This window comes from Drosophila kikkawai, chromosome 3L (genome assembly GCF_030179895.1).
Source record: "Drosophila kikkawai strain 14028-0561.14 chromosome 3L, DkikHiC1v2, whole genome shotgun sequence".
In the NCBI taxonomy this organism is placed as follows: Eukaryota; Metazoa; Arthropoda; class Insecta; order Diptera; family Drosophilidae; genus Drosophila; species Drosophila kikkawai.
The window spans coordinates 9,052,269-9,068,929 of NC_091730.1; the positions used below are offsets into that span (position 1 = coordinate 9,052,269).

Here is a 16,661-nt window from a genome sequence, read left to right on the forward strand (position 1 = left end):
AAGGGAAACTAAATTCGGGGAAGCCAGAGTTTTTATACTCTTACAGTTTGTCATAGCATTAATTTTAGATTAGAAGGCTTTGTTTGTTATTATTTATTATTTAATTTTAAAATTTTAGGAAATTTAAATTTTCTTAATTTTTGACCATTAAAAAAGAAAAAAAAAAGCACTCCAAAAATTTATTTGTTATTATAAAATAATGATTTACATGATTTATGGGGTCGGAAATGACTCCTTTACCGCTTTAAAAGCTTTTGACTAAGATTATAATACCCTGAAAGGGTATATAAATATGTTTTGATTAGAAGAAAGTATGTTAACGAAAAATAAAAACAATTCTTTTGGTTAGTTTCAACACATTCCAATATTAATAAAAATTGATACTCACAGTTTATGTAAAATAAATCCCGACGAACAGCAGACCTCAGATGCTTAGGTACCATCCAATCCTTCGATTCTTTTTAATTTTTTACCATAAATTAGTATTAAATAAATTAAAACAAAAACATTGCAAAATTGAACTTAATTTTTTCTTGTGTGGTGCCAACTAAAAGATAAGATAGAAATCCGTCAGTGTAAAATTCCATAGGAACATGGAGCTCCATGTTCCCAACTTCCTATATTTCCCATCTTATCAAAGGGCCATTCCAATGGGATGACCATCATTCGTATTTTTTTCTGACAACCAACAAGTTAGTGGGTTTTGCCTTGAGAATTAGTTACAGTTTATTCACATAAATATATTTATATATTTTGTTTAGGTAATCGTATAAATTATGCAATTGTTTTTTTTTTTGTTTTTTGTGGATTTACGATAAGAAGCGAAATTCTTTAGTGTTTCTAGTGTGTGTGTTTTTTTGTTTTGTTCTAAAATAAATAGAGGAATTGCTTGTATAATTTGTTTGTTGTTCTGTTTGTCGTGTTCTTTGTGTTCTGTGTGTGTTGGTGTGATATATATAATATTAAAATACATAATTCAGCTTGATCTTTAAAGGTTTCGGTTTGGGTTTCGAATGCAGCATCAATCATTTGATTTATTACGTGGGGGTTTGTCTTTTGTTTTGATTATATCGCCATTAGGTTTATAACATAGGAAAGCAGTAATTAACTAGAAGTTAGGGCTTATTAGTTTCATACACATATTGCCATTACATAATATATATATTAATCTATCAACGGTTTCCGCATGCGAAACGTTCCATATAATCCTGCCTGCCCATCGATCGCTTCATCTCTCTCTCATGCATCGTTCTAACTGTTTTTTAAGGCCCTTTCGCTCAGATACAAGTGGGTGTAGACTATATATGGGTTATGGGATATGGGATGCTTTTCTCTTACTATATTTAAATTGATTTCATTTTTACAATCTCTTATGGGGGGACGACTCTTTAAAAAATAATCATCATAATTTATTATTTTCTCGTTTTTGTTTTTGTTGCACATGGATAAATACAAATTACAAATATAAATGTGTGTGTATATAAGTGTATAAAAAAAGTGATACCAAAAAATATATACGCAGACGCAAAATAGACAATAATGTACAGAGAACTTTGCTATATAATTACAAAAAAGGGGGCGAGACACATAAGCATAATCAGATTTTCGACTCCTACTACAAATAGTACAATTACATCATCATAATATTCCACTAGGGATCTCCTAGGTGTATCAAGCACACTGACTCTGTGATCTGTGATTACAGCATTGCAATGCTTGAATATATGTGTATATCAGAAGCTAGCTATATTTGCTTTCGATTCCGATCAGTATCAGCAAATAATTTCAATTGAATTTTAGTTTTCCTATTTTTAGTTTGTTTTGTTTTTTGTTTTTAATAAATAATACCGCACGATTCGTTGGCTCAACGTAGTATGTAGTAAACTTAACTTACAGAACAACACACTGTGCAAAAGTTGGGCAAAAATAAAGCAGTGAGGCGCTGTGGATGTGGATGGGTTTTAATGGTATGTCAATACCGCGTCTTCTTTTCTTTTCCATTTATTGCTCGTTTTGCGGCGCTGAATCTCGCGTTGTTTTAAACTAGAGGGGGGCTTCATGTCTACTAATCTTTATATAATTTTCAATTATATACGCCGCCTTCGCGTCTGGCTCAAGTTATACTCAAATGTAAGCATGCACTTTCAACTTTTGAAGCGAGTTCGTAATTAAATTAGATTCGAAACGCATCGAATCGAATCGAATCGAAAAATTGCATCAAATGTTTCTTTTTCTTTGATATTGAATTGCTTCGCAAACGATCTCCAAACTCTGGGGGAGGAGGATCTCGATCCCGATCCCAACTTCTCCTCTATTCCAAGCCTTCTCTTTTAGGGTTTGTCTTAGTTCTTAACTAATTATAACTTGCAGCTGCTCTCTCACTTCGCTCTACCTTTCATAACCCTTTTCGATTCTGATCTCAGCTCTATCTATATAAATGTATATATAAGGTGTACGTTATATATAGGTTTTTATAAGCTTTTTACGTTTGTTTTCCTGTGTTCTTTAGTAACCATAATTTGTCGCACGCGCTCTCCACACTAGCATTCGCATTCGCATTCCCATATAGATCTCTCATCCTATAAATAAATACTCCAACTCTCCACACACATTTAGCTATATCCAGATTTCGGTTCTCGAAAACACAATCAGGTTTTGGTTTCCTATCATCCAATTCACAGCAAAGATATATCTGTAAAAGGATCAATTAGTGGACATGTATATATTATATATATTGCTTTAGCCTTTACCCTTATTCTCGTGACTATCAGCAGTGACTAGCGTGGTGGTTGCCGCTGTGCTCGTCAGCAAGCTGTTGTTGTTGTTCAGGTGCAGATCTTGTTGTGACTCGATGCTCAGATCGATCAGTTGGCTGGCAACTGGAGCAACCACATCCTGCAGCAGATTGATGTCGCTGAGGATTACAAAGATTTCCTTAACGAAATGGAAATAAATTAAATAATTTCAAGCTCACTTCTTGTTGTTGACACTCTCGATGTGACCATTGCCATTGGCCACCGCCGGGGCCGCATTGCTGCCCTCAAAGTCTACTAGCAACTTGCCGTTGCTCACCTGCTGCAGGTTCTTGGCATTCTCATCGATGATCATCGAGGAGAAGCTGTTGATGAGCGAGTTCTCCTTGTCTAGCACCGATTGCTCATACATAGCCTGGCTGTTTGGCGGCTCCGTGACCGCTTCCTGTGCTGGCTTGGCATCTGTAGTGCTGCTGGGCGAGCCTCCAGCCGAGTTGTTGCTGCTGCCGCTGTCGCTATTGCTGCTGCTGCTGTCCGCAGGAGCTGCTGATGTGGCGCTAGCTGCCTTGTCGTTGGAGTCCTGCTTAAAATGAGCCTTTAGAATTTGTTTTCATAGGGAAAATTGTTTACTCTTACCTTGGCAGGGGTGCTGGCAGCTCCTCCTGCCTTGCGGGTACGCGACATAATCGCCTCCACTCGCTTGCGACGCTCCTCGCGCTCCTTCTCCTCACGCTTGAGCCGCTCGGCCACCTCCACGCGCTGCTTCTCTGCCTCCTCCTTGGCCTTCTTCTCGGCCTCCTCGCGCTCCAAGCGCTGCTTCTCCTCCTCCTCGAGCTTGCGCTGCTCCTCCTTCTCGCGCTGCTGGGCTTCCTGTAAAAAGAAAGGGGAAGTAAGTAATTTGAAGTCTTACTTTTCTTTGTTTCCTTACCTCAATGGCCTTGCGCAGGCGCTCTTCCTCAGCGCGACGCTGCTCTTCAGCCAGGCGGGTGGATTCCTCCTCAAACAGACGCTGGCGCTCGGCCTCCTCCTCCTGAGCCTTTAGCTCGGCCAGACGCTCTGCTTCTAGTCGTTGGCGTTCCAATTCCGCCTGTCGTTCAGCCTCCTCGCGGGCCAGGCGTCGTCTTTCGGCCAATGCGGCCTTTGCCTCCTCCTCGGTTGTGATCTTCTTGGCCATCATTGAAGCGGTCATCAGGTCTCCGCCCTCCGGCGGCGTCAGTTCCCGCACCTCGGAGTTCTCCTTGCTGCGCGGCTTCTTGGGTGCAGCCTGCTCCTGCGGCTGTTTGGGCGTCTCCTTCTCGGTGCCCTCGTCTGCCTTTTCTTCGACGTTAACAGAGGTAACCAAAGCCTCGGGCAGAGAGTCCACTGGCAGGGTGGTAACCTGCTCCTCCTGACGCGCCACTTCCTCTGTCTTCTCCGAGGAGTTCAGGGCCTCCTTCTCAGCCTTGCTTACAGAGGGAGCCACGGGAACGGGCAGTTCCGCTGTAGCCGCTGGAACTGGGACCTCTGCTGGCTTCTTTTCAGCCTCCTTGGCCAGACCATTCTGCTCGGCAGCTGGAACAGGAGCTGGAGTGGGAGCGGGTGCAGTTGCAGGTGCTGCTTGAGCTGCAGGAGCCGCCTTTGTGGCTGTCGTCATAGTGGAGCTACTGCTGCTGCTGCTCGTGACGATCATGGACCGGGTCATTGCAGAGGTATCCTTGGTTTTCGGCTCCTTGCTGAGCCGGCTAATACGCTCCGAGCTGGCCGTGCGACTTGACAGAGCCTTGGAAGCGGATGCCGCTTTGGGTGCCAAGGGTTCCTGGGTGAGACAAGAGTTTAAAATTAAAAATAATATATAAAGAAAGAAAGGAACTTGAAACCTTACCCTTTTCGGCGTTGTCGTCTTCTTCTCAGCGCTGCTCAGTCGCGTCGAGCTGGAGGTCACAATCATGGATGTGGACATTAGGTTCGCAGTTCGTTTCGGGGTCGTTTGTGCGGATGGCGAGGCGGCTGTCGTCTTAACGGGCGGCTTCTGTTGATCCTTCTTCAGTTTGTTGATCTCTGCAAGGGCTACAAATGCTTACAAACCGAGGTAATCCTCTAGAGACTCCGTGGACTCACCATCCAGAGACATGCCAGTGCCAGCGATGCTGGCGGGCCGGGGTTTTCTTGGCGCCGTTGCCGGTCGCCTGGGCACCAGACCCGATGTGGACACATTTGTCGATGTGGACATGGCGCTGCCGGGCCTTGAGCTGCTGTTGTAGTGTCCGCCGGGCGTGGCATTTCCCGAACGCGAGCCTATAGAATCAATTTGAGATTAGAAGAGCTAGTAAAAAAAGGTGGATGCGCACTCAGGGGTTGGGAAGAGTCAATATATATTATGGATGAGCTAAATGTGGAGCACCAAATCAAGCGTACGTGAGTTCTGTTGTGACCGTAACCAGAGTGTGAGTGTACCATTATTGAAGGGAGTTACACAGGGGGAGAAGGAAAACACAAAGCCAAATGTAGACACAAGTTAACCAAGAAAGTACCAACAGACTAAATGGATTCCCAAAGAAGGATCTGGAGGAGCAGGAGACACAAAGTATAACCAAGGACCAAAAATAACATATATCCAATACCACAAGTTGAGACAATACCCAGTACACATGTTTGAATAATGTTAAATGATGTCTAAAATCTAGAAATATAAAACATAAGTTAGTTTTTAGTTTAAAACCAACTGTTAGCTTTATATAAATAAATATAAATATAAATAATAATCGTAATGAATATATAATAAATTAATAGGTAAATGAATTTTCCAATAAACCAAAATAATTGTTTATAAAAGATACAAAATAATGTGTAACTATGTGGATACATACGAACGAATCGACCGACAGATGGGCAACAACAAGCAGCAAACAATATGGACCAAAGGAGACCCCAAACAAAAGGATTTTATCATAAGAATGTGAATGAGTTATGGATGTAAAAGTCGATAATTTCTGCCATTCCTAAAATAAATGCAGTATAAATTTATGGTTCAAAGCCATGGCTTTAAGTCTTAGTCTCTTTATAAGCAACTAGTTTCTTGCTGCCTTTAATATTATAAATTTATTTTAGCCTTCTTCCAATAAATGTATATATTTATATCTAGTACCAAATGAGGTAATTTAACTTTTTCTGGTATTGTGAATATTTTAGGCAACAATAAAACATTAAATAATGGAATTAATGGTTTCTAAAACTGTCATTTATCACTGACAAACGGACTTTCAAGTGGAAATGAGATGTGAAATGAATCACAAATTGCTGCTCAAATGAACTAAGGACACTACTGCCGATCGGTCGTTCTTCGTATGCCTTTGTATGGATCAATCGATTGATCCATGTATGTGGGGAACCAAAGCCCATGTTTAATGTGGTGTTGTTCTGTGTTCTTTGGAGTGTTGTGGTGTGTGTGTGTGGTAAAAGTTCAAGTTAGCCAATTTTGTGCTATCGCTAGCTACTTGAGGAAATGGTTACGCTATTCGCAATCTGCCGAGTATTTAGTGTGGTGTTCAAGTGCTAGTGTGTTGGTGTATTGGAGTGTTGGTGTTTTTGGAGTGGTTATTGTTGGTAGTTCGAAATGGTTGAATTTTTTTTTGGGGTTTTGTTCTTTTGTTTAATCGCACACACCTGCATTCACTAACAAACTAGCAGAGTTCATGAGCAACAATGAGTTGGGATCGAAATCGAAAAAACGGTGGGGGTTAGTAGAGTTCGCATATTGCTGCTGCTGGCCACGCCCACGCCCAGTCGCGTTCGCGCGGAGGGATGCGTTGAAGGATGAGGTTGAGGCAAATGATGACTGGAGGTATTTCTTAGTCGCTGCAGTTTGCAGCCCGAGTGTGGACTGGCGTTGGTGCAGGTTGTGGTGGTAATTGGGTTGTTGTGGTGCTGTGCTGCCATAAACCGACCAACTGCTAATCTGTGTCATGCTCTTACTGGTGGTGTCCCGCTGCCCGCCGGCACCGCTAGCCAGCGGCCGGAAGCTGGTTGATATACCGCCGCCCAGCGAGTACTTTCCTCGTTCCCGCTGCTGGCCACCGCCTCCGGCCAGGTGGGTCATGCTGCGTGACATGATTCCAGCGGCACTGGAACTGCCGCTACCGGCGCTTCCAGCTCGTCGGGATCTTGACGGACCTCTCCGCCCGCCACTGCCGCCGCCCAGCGAGGAGGTCTCGTCCAGCATCTCCAGTTCTCGTTCGCGGCGTTCCCGCTCCAGAATGGCCCGCACATGCTCCCCATTGCGGCGTATGGGCTGCGCCAGCTGGTCCAGGCGGTTCATCGAGTAGGCCCGTCCTGCGGTTCAGTTGAAAGTGTTGATTGAGAATTTGGTTTTGCGTGAATCGTTGCAAGCCCGGCTTACGATCCTTACGAAGCTACGTAGCATTTATACTTAGGGTTGCGCTCAAAATAAAGGTGCATGTGTTTTTGGAGACAATTCTTTACTAGAATAGTATATTGTTACGATTCTTTTAGCTACCCAAAAACAAGCATACCCTCAATTTTGATTGCAACTGAAGTTTACAACAAGAAGACGGCACAAATAGATGTGGACAACTGGCCTACAAAATGGTGTTTACAAGTGAAGTGTTTGTGTGTGTTCAAGTGGCTGGTGTTCTTTGTACAGCGTGTGTGTGTGTTGTGTTGTGTTGTGCAAGGAACAAAGTTTGTGTGTTGTGCTTTTTCGAGAGAAGTGTGCGTGCTCCTTCTTTTTTCTCGCTTTCTCTCTGCCCAAAAGCAGCGAACCCCGGGGGATCGACGGATGCAAATTCAGGGACTTGGCTTGGAGGGGGCAAACTCTTGGTCCGGAATGGGCTAAACCAAAAGAAAACTCTACTAACTGGATGGACAGATGGATGTCGCATGAAGATGGATCTGATAGATGATGATGCGGAGTAGCTGGACGATGAAGCTGATTCTGATTCGAAGAGCGGTGTGTGTATGTGTGTTTGGTTGGGATGGAAGATCGACTGGGTGGGTCTTACCTGGGGTTCTGGCCGGCGTGGTGCTCAGGGAGCTGCGCGACCCGTAGTAATGCCCGTCTCGGGGGCTGGGTATTGTCGGCATGAGGTCCGTTTTCCTGCGGTAAACGCTTCGGAACACCATGGGTGATGTGTCAACGCTATCTTCTGCAATATTCGGTTTTTGGGTTGTTTGGTTTTTGTTTTTTGATTTTACAAATTTCTTTTTTGGATTTTGATAATTTTGGATTTTGAGATGCAGTGCCGAAATGATTTTCTTGCTATATTCTTCGGCCTAAAAAATGATACAAAACTTACGAGACTAGGAACAAGAGAAACCAAAAGCGAAAATAGCTTTAAGAAAACGGAATGAAAGCGTTTACACTGGGATCTTTTGATTGTGAAATTGATAAATATTTTTTAATATATTGCTATTATTAATCGATTTTAATTCGATTTTAGTAATCTATTGTTAAAAAAGATTTTGATATTTAGTTTGGTGGAATCAAATACTGGATGCTAATATTTAAAATACTATTTAACATAACAGAAATAAAATCGATATATAATCAATCGATTTTTTAATTATGCGATAGATTGAACAAATTTTCAAAATCGATTTCATCGAAATAGTTCTATACGTATGTAAACTCATGGAATCTTTGATGTTAATTCATATATAATTTTAATTCTTTCCTTTATCGATTTTAATAGATTTACTTGTAGATTTTTTTGAAGAATATCGATTCACTGAAAATCTTTTGATCCTCTTGTGTATGCTAACTATTTCCCTTACATAATTCTGAATTATCTCAATCCCGTGCAAACACTTTCAGTATAAAACAACCATGCTTTTTTCGGAATCTACATTGGAATCATTATAGACGGCCGATGCTGCTTTCAAAGGGTTAGCTTCCATAAAGAGCAATCTGTACAAACTGTGGGACAGGGGTAAGAGATCATGCAAAAACTGGGGGGCGAAAGGCATGCCTTTTGACTGGGGGTTAGGGAGGGTAGAGACAACGAGTTAAGAGCTTACTGCAAGCTTGGGTTACGATTACGGGGGTTAGGAGTTACGGCAAAAGAAAAACAAAAAACGGGGTCAGAACGAGTTGAGTTAAGAACAGGAACGAGCTGAGAACAGGAGTAGAAGTAGAAGAACCCTCACCCTTACGATACGAGTTATGGTTATAGTTGTTGTTGTGGCCTGAGCCTGTGGTGCTTGGTGTGATAATTGTTGTAGCTGTCGGATTGGGTCTGTGCGCTATTGCTGCTTTGTTGGAGGAGGAACTGGGCGGATTAGCCGGCCCATCGATATTTATCTCGCTGCCGGCGATCGAGAGCGAGAAGCGCTTGGGTGGCTCATCATTGGAGTAGCCCCAATTGAATACCTCATACATGGACGAGGATTTTCGTCGGTGATCTGTGTGAGAATGCGCGGTATTTGTTGTTCGATTCGTTTCAGAGAGAGAGTAGAGAGAAGTGAACTTTGTTACAGAGGTGTAGCATTTGGGTGCAAATCAAATTTATATTCGAAAACGGAACAAAAAACGTAAAGGGAATAAAGAGAGAAGAAAATAACAATGTGATCGTGTGCCGTGTGAGAAGGTGTTTTAAGGGTTTTATCTATATAATTATAGTAATTCACATGTACACGGTCAGCGCCCGCAAGGGGAGATAACACAGTAGAGAATAAGGTTAAAGAAATCTCTAGGGGACACATGTAAACGATAACTGGTCAATTACGAGTGTCTAAGGTAACGATAACGATAACTGCAAAGTAAAATTTAATCTCATTATGGTGTGTGTTGTGTGTGTGTGTCAGTGTCTGGTGTATCTGCGAGTGTTGTATATTGTATTGTGTGTTTGTGTCGGGGTAATCTAAGTGCCGGCAAGGGGCATTGGGTACTCACCGTCGTGTCTGTCCGTGGAGGAGGAGGCACGCTTCTTAGCACCACTGTCGGCAAGTTCACGCTCTGAACTTCGACGTGAGAGCGAGGCGCCCGCTACGTTCGATATAGATGTGGACCTGAAGGGGAGGACAGAATTCACTATTAATGCTTGTAATTAATTAATTAATAGGTCATTATTTTATATGCAACACAAGACAGTTAAGTCACAAATTAATTCCTAATATATTGTTATTGAGAAAAATTAATGAACTGCAAATGAAAGCCTCCTACAATTCCAACAATTCGTAAGCATTTAATTACATAAAGTAAAGATTCTCATAACTAGAATCTCAAAAAGGAGCTAAGCTCTTTACTGATCAGCCCGCAATTGTCTTAATTGTAGCTGACCTGCCTTTAGTACCTTCTTAAATCATTGATGAAACCCATGGCTAGCGTTTTGATTTTATTAAGACTGTTGGTAAATGCCAACATAATTAATTAAATAATGTCTTGCTGGTTATTTTTATAAAATGCTCATGTTCTTAAATACATTTAAATAAATATTCAAAAAATGACTTCATTTCGCTCTAAATTTCAAACCAAATAATTATTAAAAACCAAAAATAATTTGTACTATCAATTAGGCTCTCATTTCTAGCATGTCACTCGCTCTAAACCGATAATTTGCCACAGAACAGATGAAATCTGTTTAAAAATAATAGTCTAAATAGCCATGAATGGTTTCAAGCTAAAATATATGCTCCATGAGAGATTTAAACCCACAATTTAAGCCTATTTTAATTGCCGTCTCACCTCCGCTGACCCCAAAAGGCACTAGGCGATACCAGGCCATAATCCGCGGGCACATCCAGCAGACGAGGAGTCGAGGAGCCAAAGGCAAAGCCAATGGAGTTTCTGTCCCGCTTCTTGACTTCTATTCGGGAATCGCGTTCCTGCAAAGCGGATTTTACATTTAGAAAAGGCCTTTAAATAGACGGTCTTCCAAAGTCTTGCCTGATTCTTTTTGAGAATGTACTCGCGACGCTCCTTCTCGGCCTCAAAGATGGCCTTCTTGCGCTCCTCCACCTGATGGCGCTTCTCTGTGTCACGTACGCGTATCTCCTCGATGCGCCGCCGTCGCTCCTCCTCCTTCTGTTCCCGGTACCGCTGGGCGGCCTCCGCCTGGGCGCGCAACTCCTCGATCTTACGCTGTCGCTCCTCGTTCTGTCGGTCGCGTGCATATTTCAGCTTCTCCTCGCGGTCTTTGGACGCTACAAAAAAAGTAACACGCAGTTAAAAGTTTGTTTTGGATGTAAAGGGGTTAACTAGATGATAAACAATGTTACGTTAGCAGGCAAATAAAAGTGGGAATTATTCCGTCGGGAAGCTCTACCTGTGGCCCAAACGAAAAATAATCAATAAAAAATTCGCTTTATTAGCCACATTTTTGGGGCTTTTGCCGGCGAAATATTTACCAAGAGAGCTCGCACCGCTGACGTCACCGACGATGTACGCTCACAGTTTGTGGGTCAATTGACAAAACCACGACCAGTGTGTGGCATGAGCGAGCAACAATAACAAATGGCACGAATACACGGACACTAACGCCCTCTCATTTTGCAAAATAAGGCGAAAAAATAGAAAGCAAATGCAAGCGCACATTTTTCCTTTTATTTTCTCGTTCTATTGAAATGACATTGAGGCAAGCAGAGAAAAATTCGAGAGCTGGCGGCAGCAGCAGTTCGAAAAGAAAACAATAATAAATAATAATAATATTTGTATTAAGAAACATGCCGTTGGCTTGCGGAAAATGTCTGCATAATCGAACTGGGTCTTATCAGCGTTATCGGCCAAGATATTTTTGGAATTCCATGACGTAAGTGAGAGGCAACAAAGGAAACAACTGCTGCAAGTCAATCTTGTCATTTCACATTATTTCGATCCATGTGTGAAAATATTCAGACAAATGAGAAATTATCAGCGGCCAAGGTCGCAGACAACATTTTTGAGGATTTTAACACTTTGAATGTCATTGATTTTACAATTTAGAATTTATTGAAGAAAGAGGGTTAGCTGTAAATGCTAAAACTCTATAAGAAGGCAAGATACATTTTGTTAATTTATTAAAACTTCTTTAAAGAACTTGATTTTTATTCAAAATAGGTGTGGCTTCTTAGTCAAATTTTTCTTTTTTCTTTAATTTGCAAAAGATCGATAAGTATCTCCTATAGAAGTAGGCTTTGTGTCGGCTTTTAAGGAAACTATGGCGAATCATTTGAAAGAGTTCTCTGTTAGTAAGCGTGATTCTTTAATTTTTTTTTAGAAGATAAGTCAAATGAACTGATAAGTAACTAAACCTATGCATTTTTGGCCATAAAACATTACTTACTACATTTTTTTTACATTTACTATATTAAACAAGAAGAAATATTACACTTTTAAAAGAAATTGTGTCTCTAAGCTATCTTTTCAGATGCTTTCTTCAAAATCAAGTATTTCAAAGTCACGTAAAGAATAACTCTCAGATTTTACATTTCCCGGCTTGTCCCAGACCTGTCACATGGGCCTTTGCAGGGTTAAGCCAGCGATAAGGAGGCCCATCATACAGGCCTTAAAGTTCGGTCTTTTGTTTAGTGAGATCATGCGGCAGGTATGCAGAGCAGGGGGAGGCGGGGCGTGGCTTTGGAATGTCAACTACCTTGAGTGTCTTCTTCGGACGAGGTGCCGCCGCCGCCCACCTGGGCAAACCAATGCAAGGTTGCGCCGGCGCCGCAGACCGTTGTCGTTGTGCTCTTTACCGCCGACTTGGCAGGTGCGAATGCGTGGGCTGGAGTTGATTGGAGCGGAGTATACGTATACACAAACATATGCATGTATTAGCAAGGTGAGTGTGTGCGAATGTGCTGATTTTACTGTTTATATAACTCGCAAATCGCGATAATCCCAGTGGAAGAGGCCTTCAGGCTTACTTACCTTTTCGCTCGGCGCTGCCCTCGCGGCTCTCCGGTCGCTTGGATGTGTTTTCCACTGAAAGTAAACGAAGGGGGAGGCGGCAGGTGAGTAGTCTGATTTTTCCGGAGTTTTCACGCAGGAACTTGGGGGAAAATCAATTGCCGTTCGTTCAGCCAGAAGAACCAGCGGTTAAAGGAGAACACCAAAAACACGGACGAACGAAAAGGACAGACGGACAAACACAAACACACACGCACGCGAACACACACACATACACACAAACAAACAGCAGCTGCGATGACGAAGCGAGAGACGAGAAAATGTGTTTGCCTCTCGCTCTGCTGCTGCTGCTGCGAACTGGAGACACCAACTTATTTATAAACTCAAAACTCCGGACGACGGATTGGGGGAGCCCAAAACACACGGCAGCGAATCTTTGCCCATTTCGACGGGGGCAGACACTTCTTCTGGCTTCCTCTCCTCTTGCTTTTTCTCTTTTTTTTCTCGTTTCTTCACTCCGTTTGCTTTGGCCGTGGTGTGAGTGCTGCGCAGTCGACCAGCACTTTTGGCCGTGCCAAATGTCCCGAAAACACGTATTTCCCTGCCGTTCTCGACGCGCCGCCCCAGCGCCGGGCCTTGTCCTTCGATTTCGCACTGTTTTCGCCTGTTTTCAATGCGTACCTTCTGGATTATTCGAAATATTTTCGTGTTGGCCCCCAAGACTCGCCATATTCACTTTTTCAAGTTGTGAGCAGTGTGACCAGACTTGGCTGTCCTCCTAAGAAATCGCTGATAGTTGAAATTTCCCCCTAAAAAATACTTTAAAAAATCGATATTTTTACGATTCGAGCCACACCTGATACTCGAACCACTTTATCGATAATTTTACATCAAAATAAGTAAAATGTACTTATTTCTTATTTTATTTGCTTTAAAATAAATTTTAAAAATTCAATAGGAGTCCCCAAAATTTAACTCTTTCCTTCAGACCCCACATCTATAAGCGTCTTTCCTCTTAAACATATCTTTTAATAAAAACAAAATCAGTGCTTTTCGGCCGCATTGCATAGCTTAGCCAGCAGGGCGGTGAGCTGGAGCAGGGAGTTAATGCCGTCGACGATCTTCATGTGGGTGATGCCGATCTCGCGGATAAAGTCCAGCTTCAGGTGCTCGTCGATGTTGATGCGCTTGCAGACGCGGAAGATGTTGCCGATGATGTCCTCGGGCGAGTAGCCCAGCTTCCAGAGCTTGGCCAGGATCTTGTACGCCTTGTGAATGTCGTTGGCCGCGCAGTGTTGAATCATATCCTCCAGAAGCTTGGGATGTGGCTCGTCACAGACCTTGAACACGTTCTCCATGGTAATGTCGCCGAAGCCCTGGGCGGTTGACTGCAGGTTGTTCAGTCCTTGACGCATGTCGCCCTGGGCAGTGAAGACAATGGCCTCGAGGCCATCCTCCGTGTAGTTGAGCTTTTCCCACTTGGCCACCTCGATGAGCTTGGCCAGGACCTGGGCGTCGGAGAGCTTGGTGAAGCGCAGCATGGCGCAGCGAGACTGGATGGGCTCGATGATCTTCTCGCTGGTGTTGCAGGCAAGGGCGAAGCGCGTGGTGCTACTGTAGATTTCCATGGTGCGGCGCAGCGCCTGCTGGGCGCCCTCCGTCATGCTGTCGGCCTCGTCCAGGATCACGATCTTGTGACGGCCGCGCGGCAGTGTCACCTTCTGCTGGGCAAACATCTTGATCTTGTTGCGCACCACATCGATGCCCCGCTCATTCGAGGCGTTCAGCTCGAGGACCGCCTCTTTGTAGCTGTCTCCCAGCAGGATGCGCGCCAGGCACTGGATGGTGGTGGTCTTGCCCACGCCCGGAGGACCCTTTGGGAAGGCGGAAAATCAAATAGTGATGATTTAACAAGAGTTTTCTGCGTGTACTTACCGCAATAATTATGTTGGGGGCATTTCCTTGGGTGGCAAACACTGAGAGACGCGCCACGGTGTCTTCGTTGCCCACAATCTCCTTGAACTTTACTGGGCGGTACTTTTCGATCCAGGGCAAGTTGTTGCGCTTGTCGTCCACTTGGACTTCTGTATCCTCCGGCATTTTTCGAGTAATTTGCGAATTTTCCAAACTAAACAAAGTTTTTTGCAGCTAAAATTAAGCGTGGGGTTTAAAGTATGACCGTGGTTAAGGCGCCAAGAAAAGGTGACTTTTTGGTATTAAGTGTTGGTATTTATGACACTTTATCCAATTCCACCACCTTTCCGTATAACAGTTAGTAAAGGTATTTTTAAAGATTTAAAATGTTTATGAGCACAGTCACACTGGCAGTCGCGGAAAATAAAAGAATTTAGCTGGCCAACTGGTCGAAATTAACGCTGAAATGCAGATGCAAACGTACAAACTAGTGGTCGTCGGCGGCGGCGGCGTGGGCAAATCGGCCATAACGATACAGTTCATCCAGGTGAGCCCTCCTTGAAGCCCGGCGGTGCCACGCAGGAGGAGCAAACAGACATAGGGAACAGTAGGCCCGGGGAGGGGGGAGTGGGACGGTCCCTTGTTTTGGCAAAAGCAACAAACAAGCAAAGCAAAGCAACAAGCGAGCTGTGTGTGCTGCATAGTTCCGAGCGGAGATCATCGCGGCCACGCCCCCGTATGTATCCCCATTTTGGGCACTGGATGGATGCTACGTACGGTCAAGCGTCGCGGAGTTGTGGCTTTTGGGTGTGCCCCTGGTCCGATCGATTTGGTGTGGTGTGCGCGGTGTGTGCTGTGCCATGGTCACGACCATTCATACCATTTATTTTTAGGCATTTGCGTCACCCCCACATCTTTCTTTTGCTTTTGTATCCATCTCACACACACACACAAATATGCTGTAGATTTTCCCCCAAAAAGATATATGTAGAGCACGGCGGCCGATGATAAAGTGGCGTCGTCTTGGACGTGTGTAAACAAACTTGAAGAGCACGCAGTGATAAATATTCCCGATCTTAATCTTGCAGAGCTACTTCGTCACAGACTACGATCCCACCATCGAGGACTCTTACACGAAGCAATGCGTTATCGACGACGTGCCAGCCAAGTTGGACAGTGAGTTTATCTTAGAGATCTTAGTGTTGAAATCCTCTAATTTATCTTTTTTACTTGCCAGTTTTGGACACAGCCGGGCAGGAGGAGTTCAGTGCCATGCGGGAGCAGTACATGCGCTCTGGCGAGGGCTTCCTGCTCGTCTTCTCGCTCAACGATCATTCCAGCTTCGATGAGATCCCCAAGTTCCAGCGCCAGATACTGCGCGTTAAGGACCGCGACGAGTTCCCCATGCTGATGGTGGGCAACAAGTGCGATCTGGAGCATCAGCGGCAGGTGTCGCTGGAGGAGGCGCAAAACACCAGTCGCAGTCTCATGATGCCCTACATCGAGTGCAGTGCCAAGCTGAGGGTGAATGTCGATCAGGCCTTCCACGAGCTGGTGAGGATCGTGCGCAAATTCCAGATTGCCGAGCGTCCGTTCATCGAGCAGGACTACAAGAAGAAGGGCAAGAGGAAGTGCTGCCTGATGTAAGAAGAATCTCCAAAAACCATTTAACGAGTATAACACCAAATTTTCGAAACACGCGTCGACTGAGCTTTGAATTCCGTTGAGAAGACGATAAACCACAAACCAAGTAACCAGTAACCGAAACCAGTAGCCGTGCAACAGAAAACGAGCCCAAACGAATTGCATTTTTACCTGGAACCAAGAGCCAGGTGCCAGGAGCCAGGTGCAACGAAAGAATCGAATAAGCTTCGCCACTTTCAAATAGCTAACGAAGAAACTCAAAAGCCCAAACACTAAGATGGAAAGTAAAGGAAACACGCCCGCATATATAGTTAGATATATACAAAAGATTCACACGCATACACGGATAACATTGTACACACACACATAATGATATATATATATATTTCTACATATATTTTTGTAATATTATTTAAGGAGGAATGTTTTCTATGATTACTATATTACCAATTGTGCGTGGCCGGCACCGCCGCTGGCCATTTGTTTTTTATATATGATAACTGGCAATAACTGAACCCCAGAGCGTTTGTTTC

General features: G+C 43.8%; 3 protein-coding genes across 18 annotated transcripts; 1 reads left to right on the top strand and 2 right to left on the bottom strand.

Moving 5' to 3' along the window:
• Window positions 1-719: 719 nt before the first annotated feature.
• Window positions 720-13,337, bottom strand: ens (MAP7 domain containing protein ensconsin). 16 transcript variants are annotated; one of them, XR_011444926.1, is made up of 16 exons: window positions 13,252-13,337; window positions 12,592-12,645; window positions 10,633-10,889; window positions 10,432-10,571; window positions 9,640-9,755; window positions 8,895-9,149; window positions 7,751-7,894; window positions 6,396-7,061; window positions 4,851-5,027; window positions 4,615-4,790; window positions 3,682-4,548; window positions 3,390-3,623; window positions 2,975-3,333; window positions 2,751-2,914; window positions 2,487-2,692; window positions 720-2,425 (listed from the first exon to the last, which is right to left on the bottom strand). XR_011444926.1 is itself a non-coding variant. In XM_017163958.2 (16 exons), the coding sequence occupies exons 1-16, from the start codon at window positions 13,298-13,300 to the stop codon at window positions 2,676-2,678; spliced, it is 3,804 nt and encodes a 1,267-aa protein (XP_017019447.1). In that variant the 5' UTR covers window positions 13,301-13,337; the 3' UTR covers window positions 720-2,675. The 16 variants fall into 16 exon arrangements, 14 of the variants coding, with proteins under 14 accessions (XP_017019447.1, XP_070141753.1, XP_017019435.1 ...); XR_011444925.1 differs by having other exon boundaries at window positions 720-2,429; XM_017163958.2 differs by adding an exon at window positions 12,317-12,445 and having other exon boundaries at window positions 720-2,692.
• A 241-nt stretch (window positions 13,338-13,578) lies between these two features.
• On the bottom strand, window positions 13,579-14,758 carry RfC4 (replication factor C subunit RfC4). The gene is made up of 2 exons (XM_017163959.2): window positions 14,506-14,758; window positions 13,579-14,444 (listed from the first exon to the last, which is right to left on the bottom strand). The coding sequence occupies exons 1-2, from the start codon at window positions 14,668-14,670 to the stop codon at window positions 13,614-13,616; spliced, it is 996 nt and encodes a 331-aa protein (XP_017019448.1). The 5' UTR covers window positions 14,671-14,758; the 3' UTR covers window positions 13,579-13,613.
• A 113-nt stretch (window positions 14,759-14,871) lies between these two features.
• Ras64B (ras-like protein 2) lies at window positions 14,872-16,523 on the top strand. The gene is made up of 3 exons (XM_017163960.3): window positions 14,872-15,031; window positions 15,573-15,660; window positions 15,722-16,523. Exons 1-3 carry the CDS (start codon window positions 14,951-14,953, stop codon window positions 16,129-16,131), a joined length of 579 nt encoding a protein of 192 aa, XP_017019449.1. The 5' UTR covers window positions 14,872-14,950; the 3' UTR covers window positions 16,132-16,523.
• The last annotated feature ends 138 nt before the right edge of the window (window positions 16,524-16,661 follow it).

Excerpts from the sequence above, each read along its gene's own strand:
- ens (XM_017163958.2), bottom strand. The coding sequence starts at position 13,300 with ATGGCGAGTCTTGGGGGCCAACACGAAAATATTTCGAATAATCCAGAA. Across the intron at positions 10,572-10,632 it reads ACATTCTCAAAAAGAATCAG|GAACGCGATTCCCGAATAGA; the intron begins GCAAGACTTTGG and ends TCCGCTTTGCAG. Across the intron at positions 4,791-4,850 it reads CACTGGCATGTCTCTGGATG|AGATCAACAAACTGAAGAAG; the intron begins GTGAGTCCACGG and ends TAGCCCTTGCAG.
- RfC4 (XM_017163959.2), bottom strand. The coding sequence starts at position 14,670 with ATGCCGGAGGATACAGAAGTCCAAGTGGACGACAAGCGCAACAACTTG. Across the intron at positions 14,445-14,505 it reads CCCCCAACATAATTATTGCG|GGTCCTCCGGGCGTGGGCAA; the intron begins GTAAGTACACGC and ends GCCTTCCCAAAG.
- Ras64B (XM_017163960.3), top strand. The coding sequence starts at position 14,951 with ATGCAGATGCAAACGTACAAACTAGTGGTCGTCGGCGGCGGCGGCGTG. Across the intron at positions 15,032-15,572 it reads TAACGATACAGTTCATCCAG|AGCTACTTCGTCACAGACTA; the intron begins GTGAGCCCTCCT and ends TTAATCTTGCAG. Across the intron at positions 15,661-15,721 it reads CGTGCCAGCCAAGTTGGACA|TTTTGGACACAGCCGGGCAG; the intron begins GTGAGTTTATCT and ends TTTACTTGCCAG.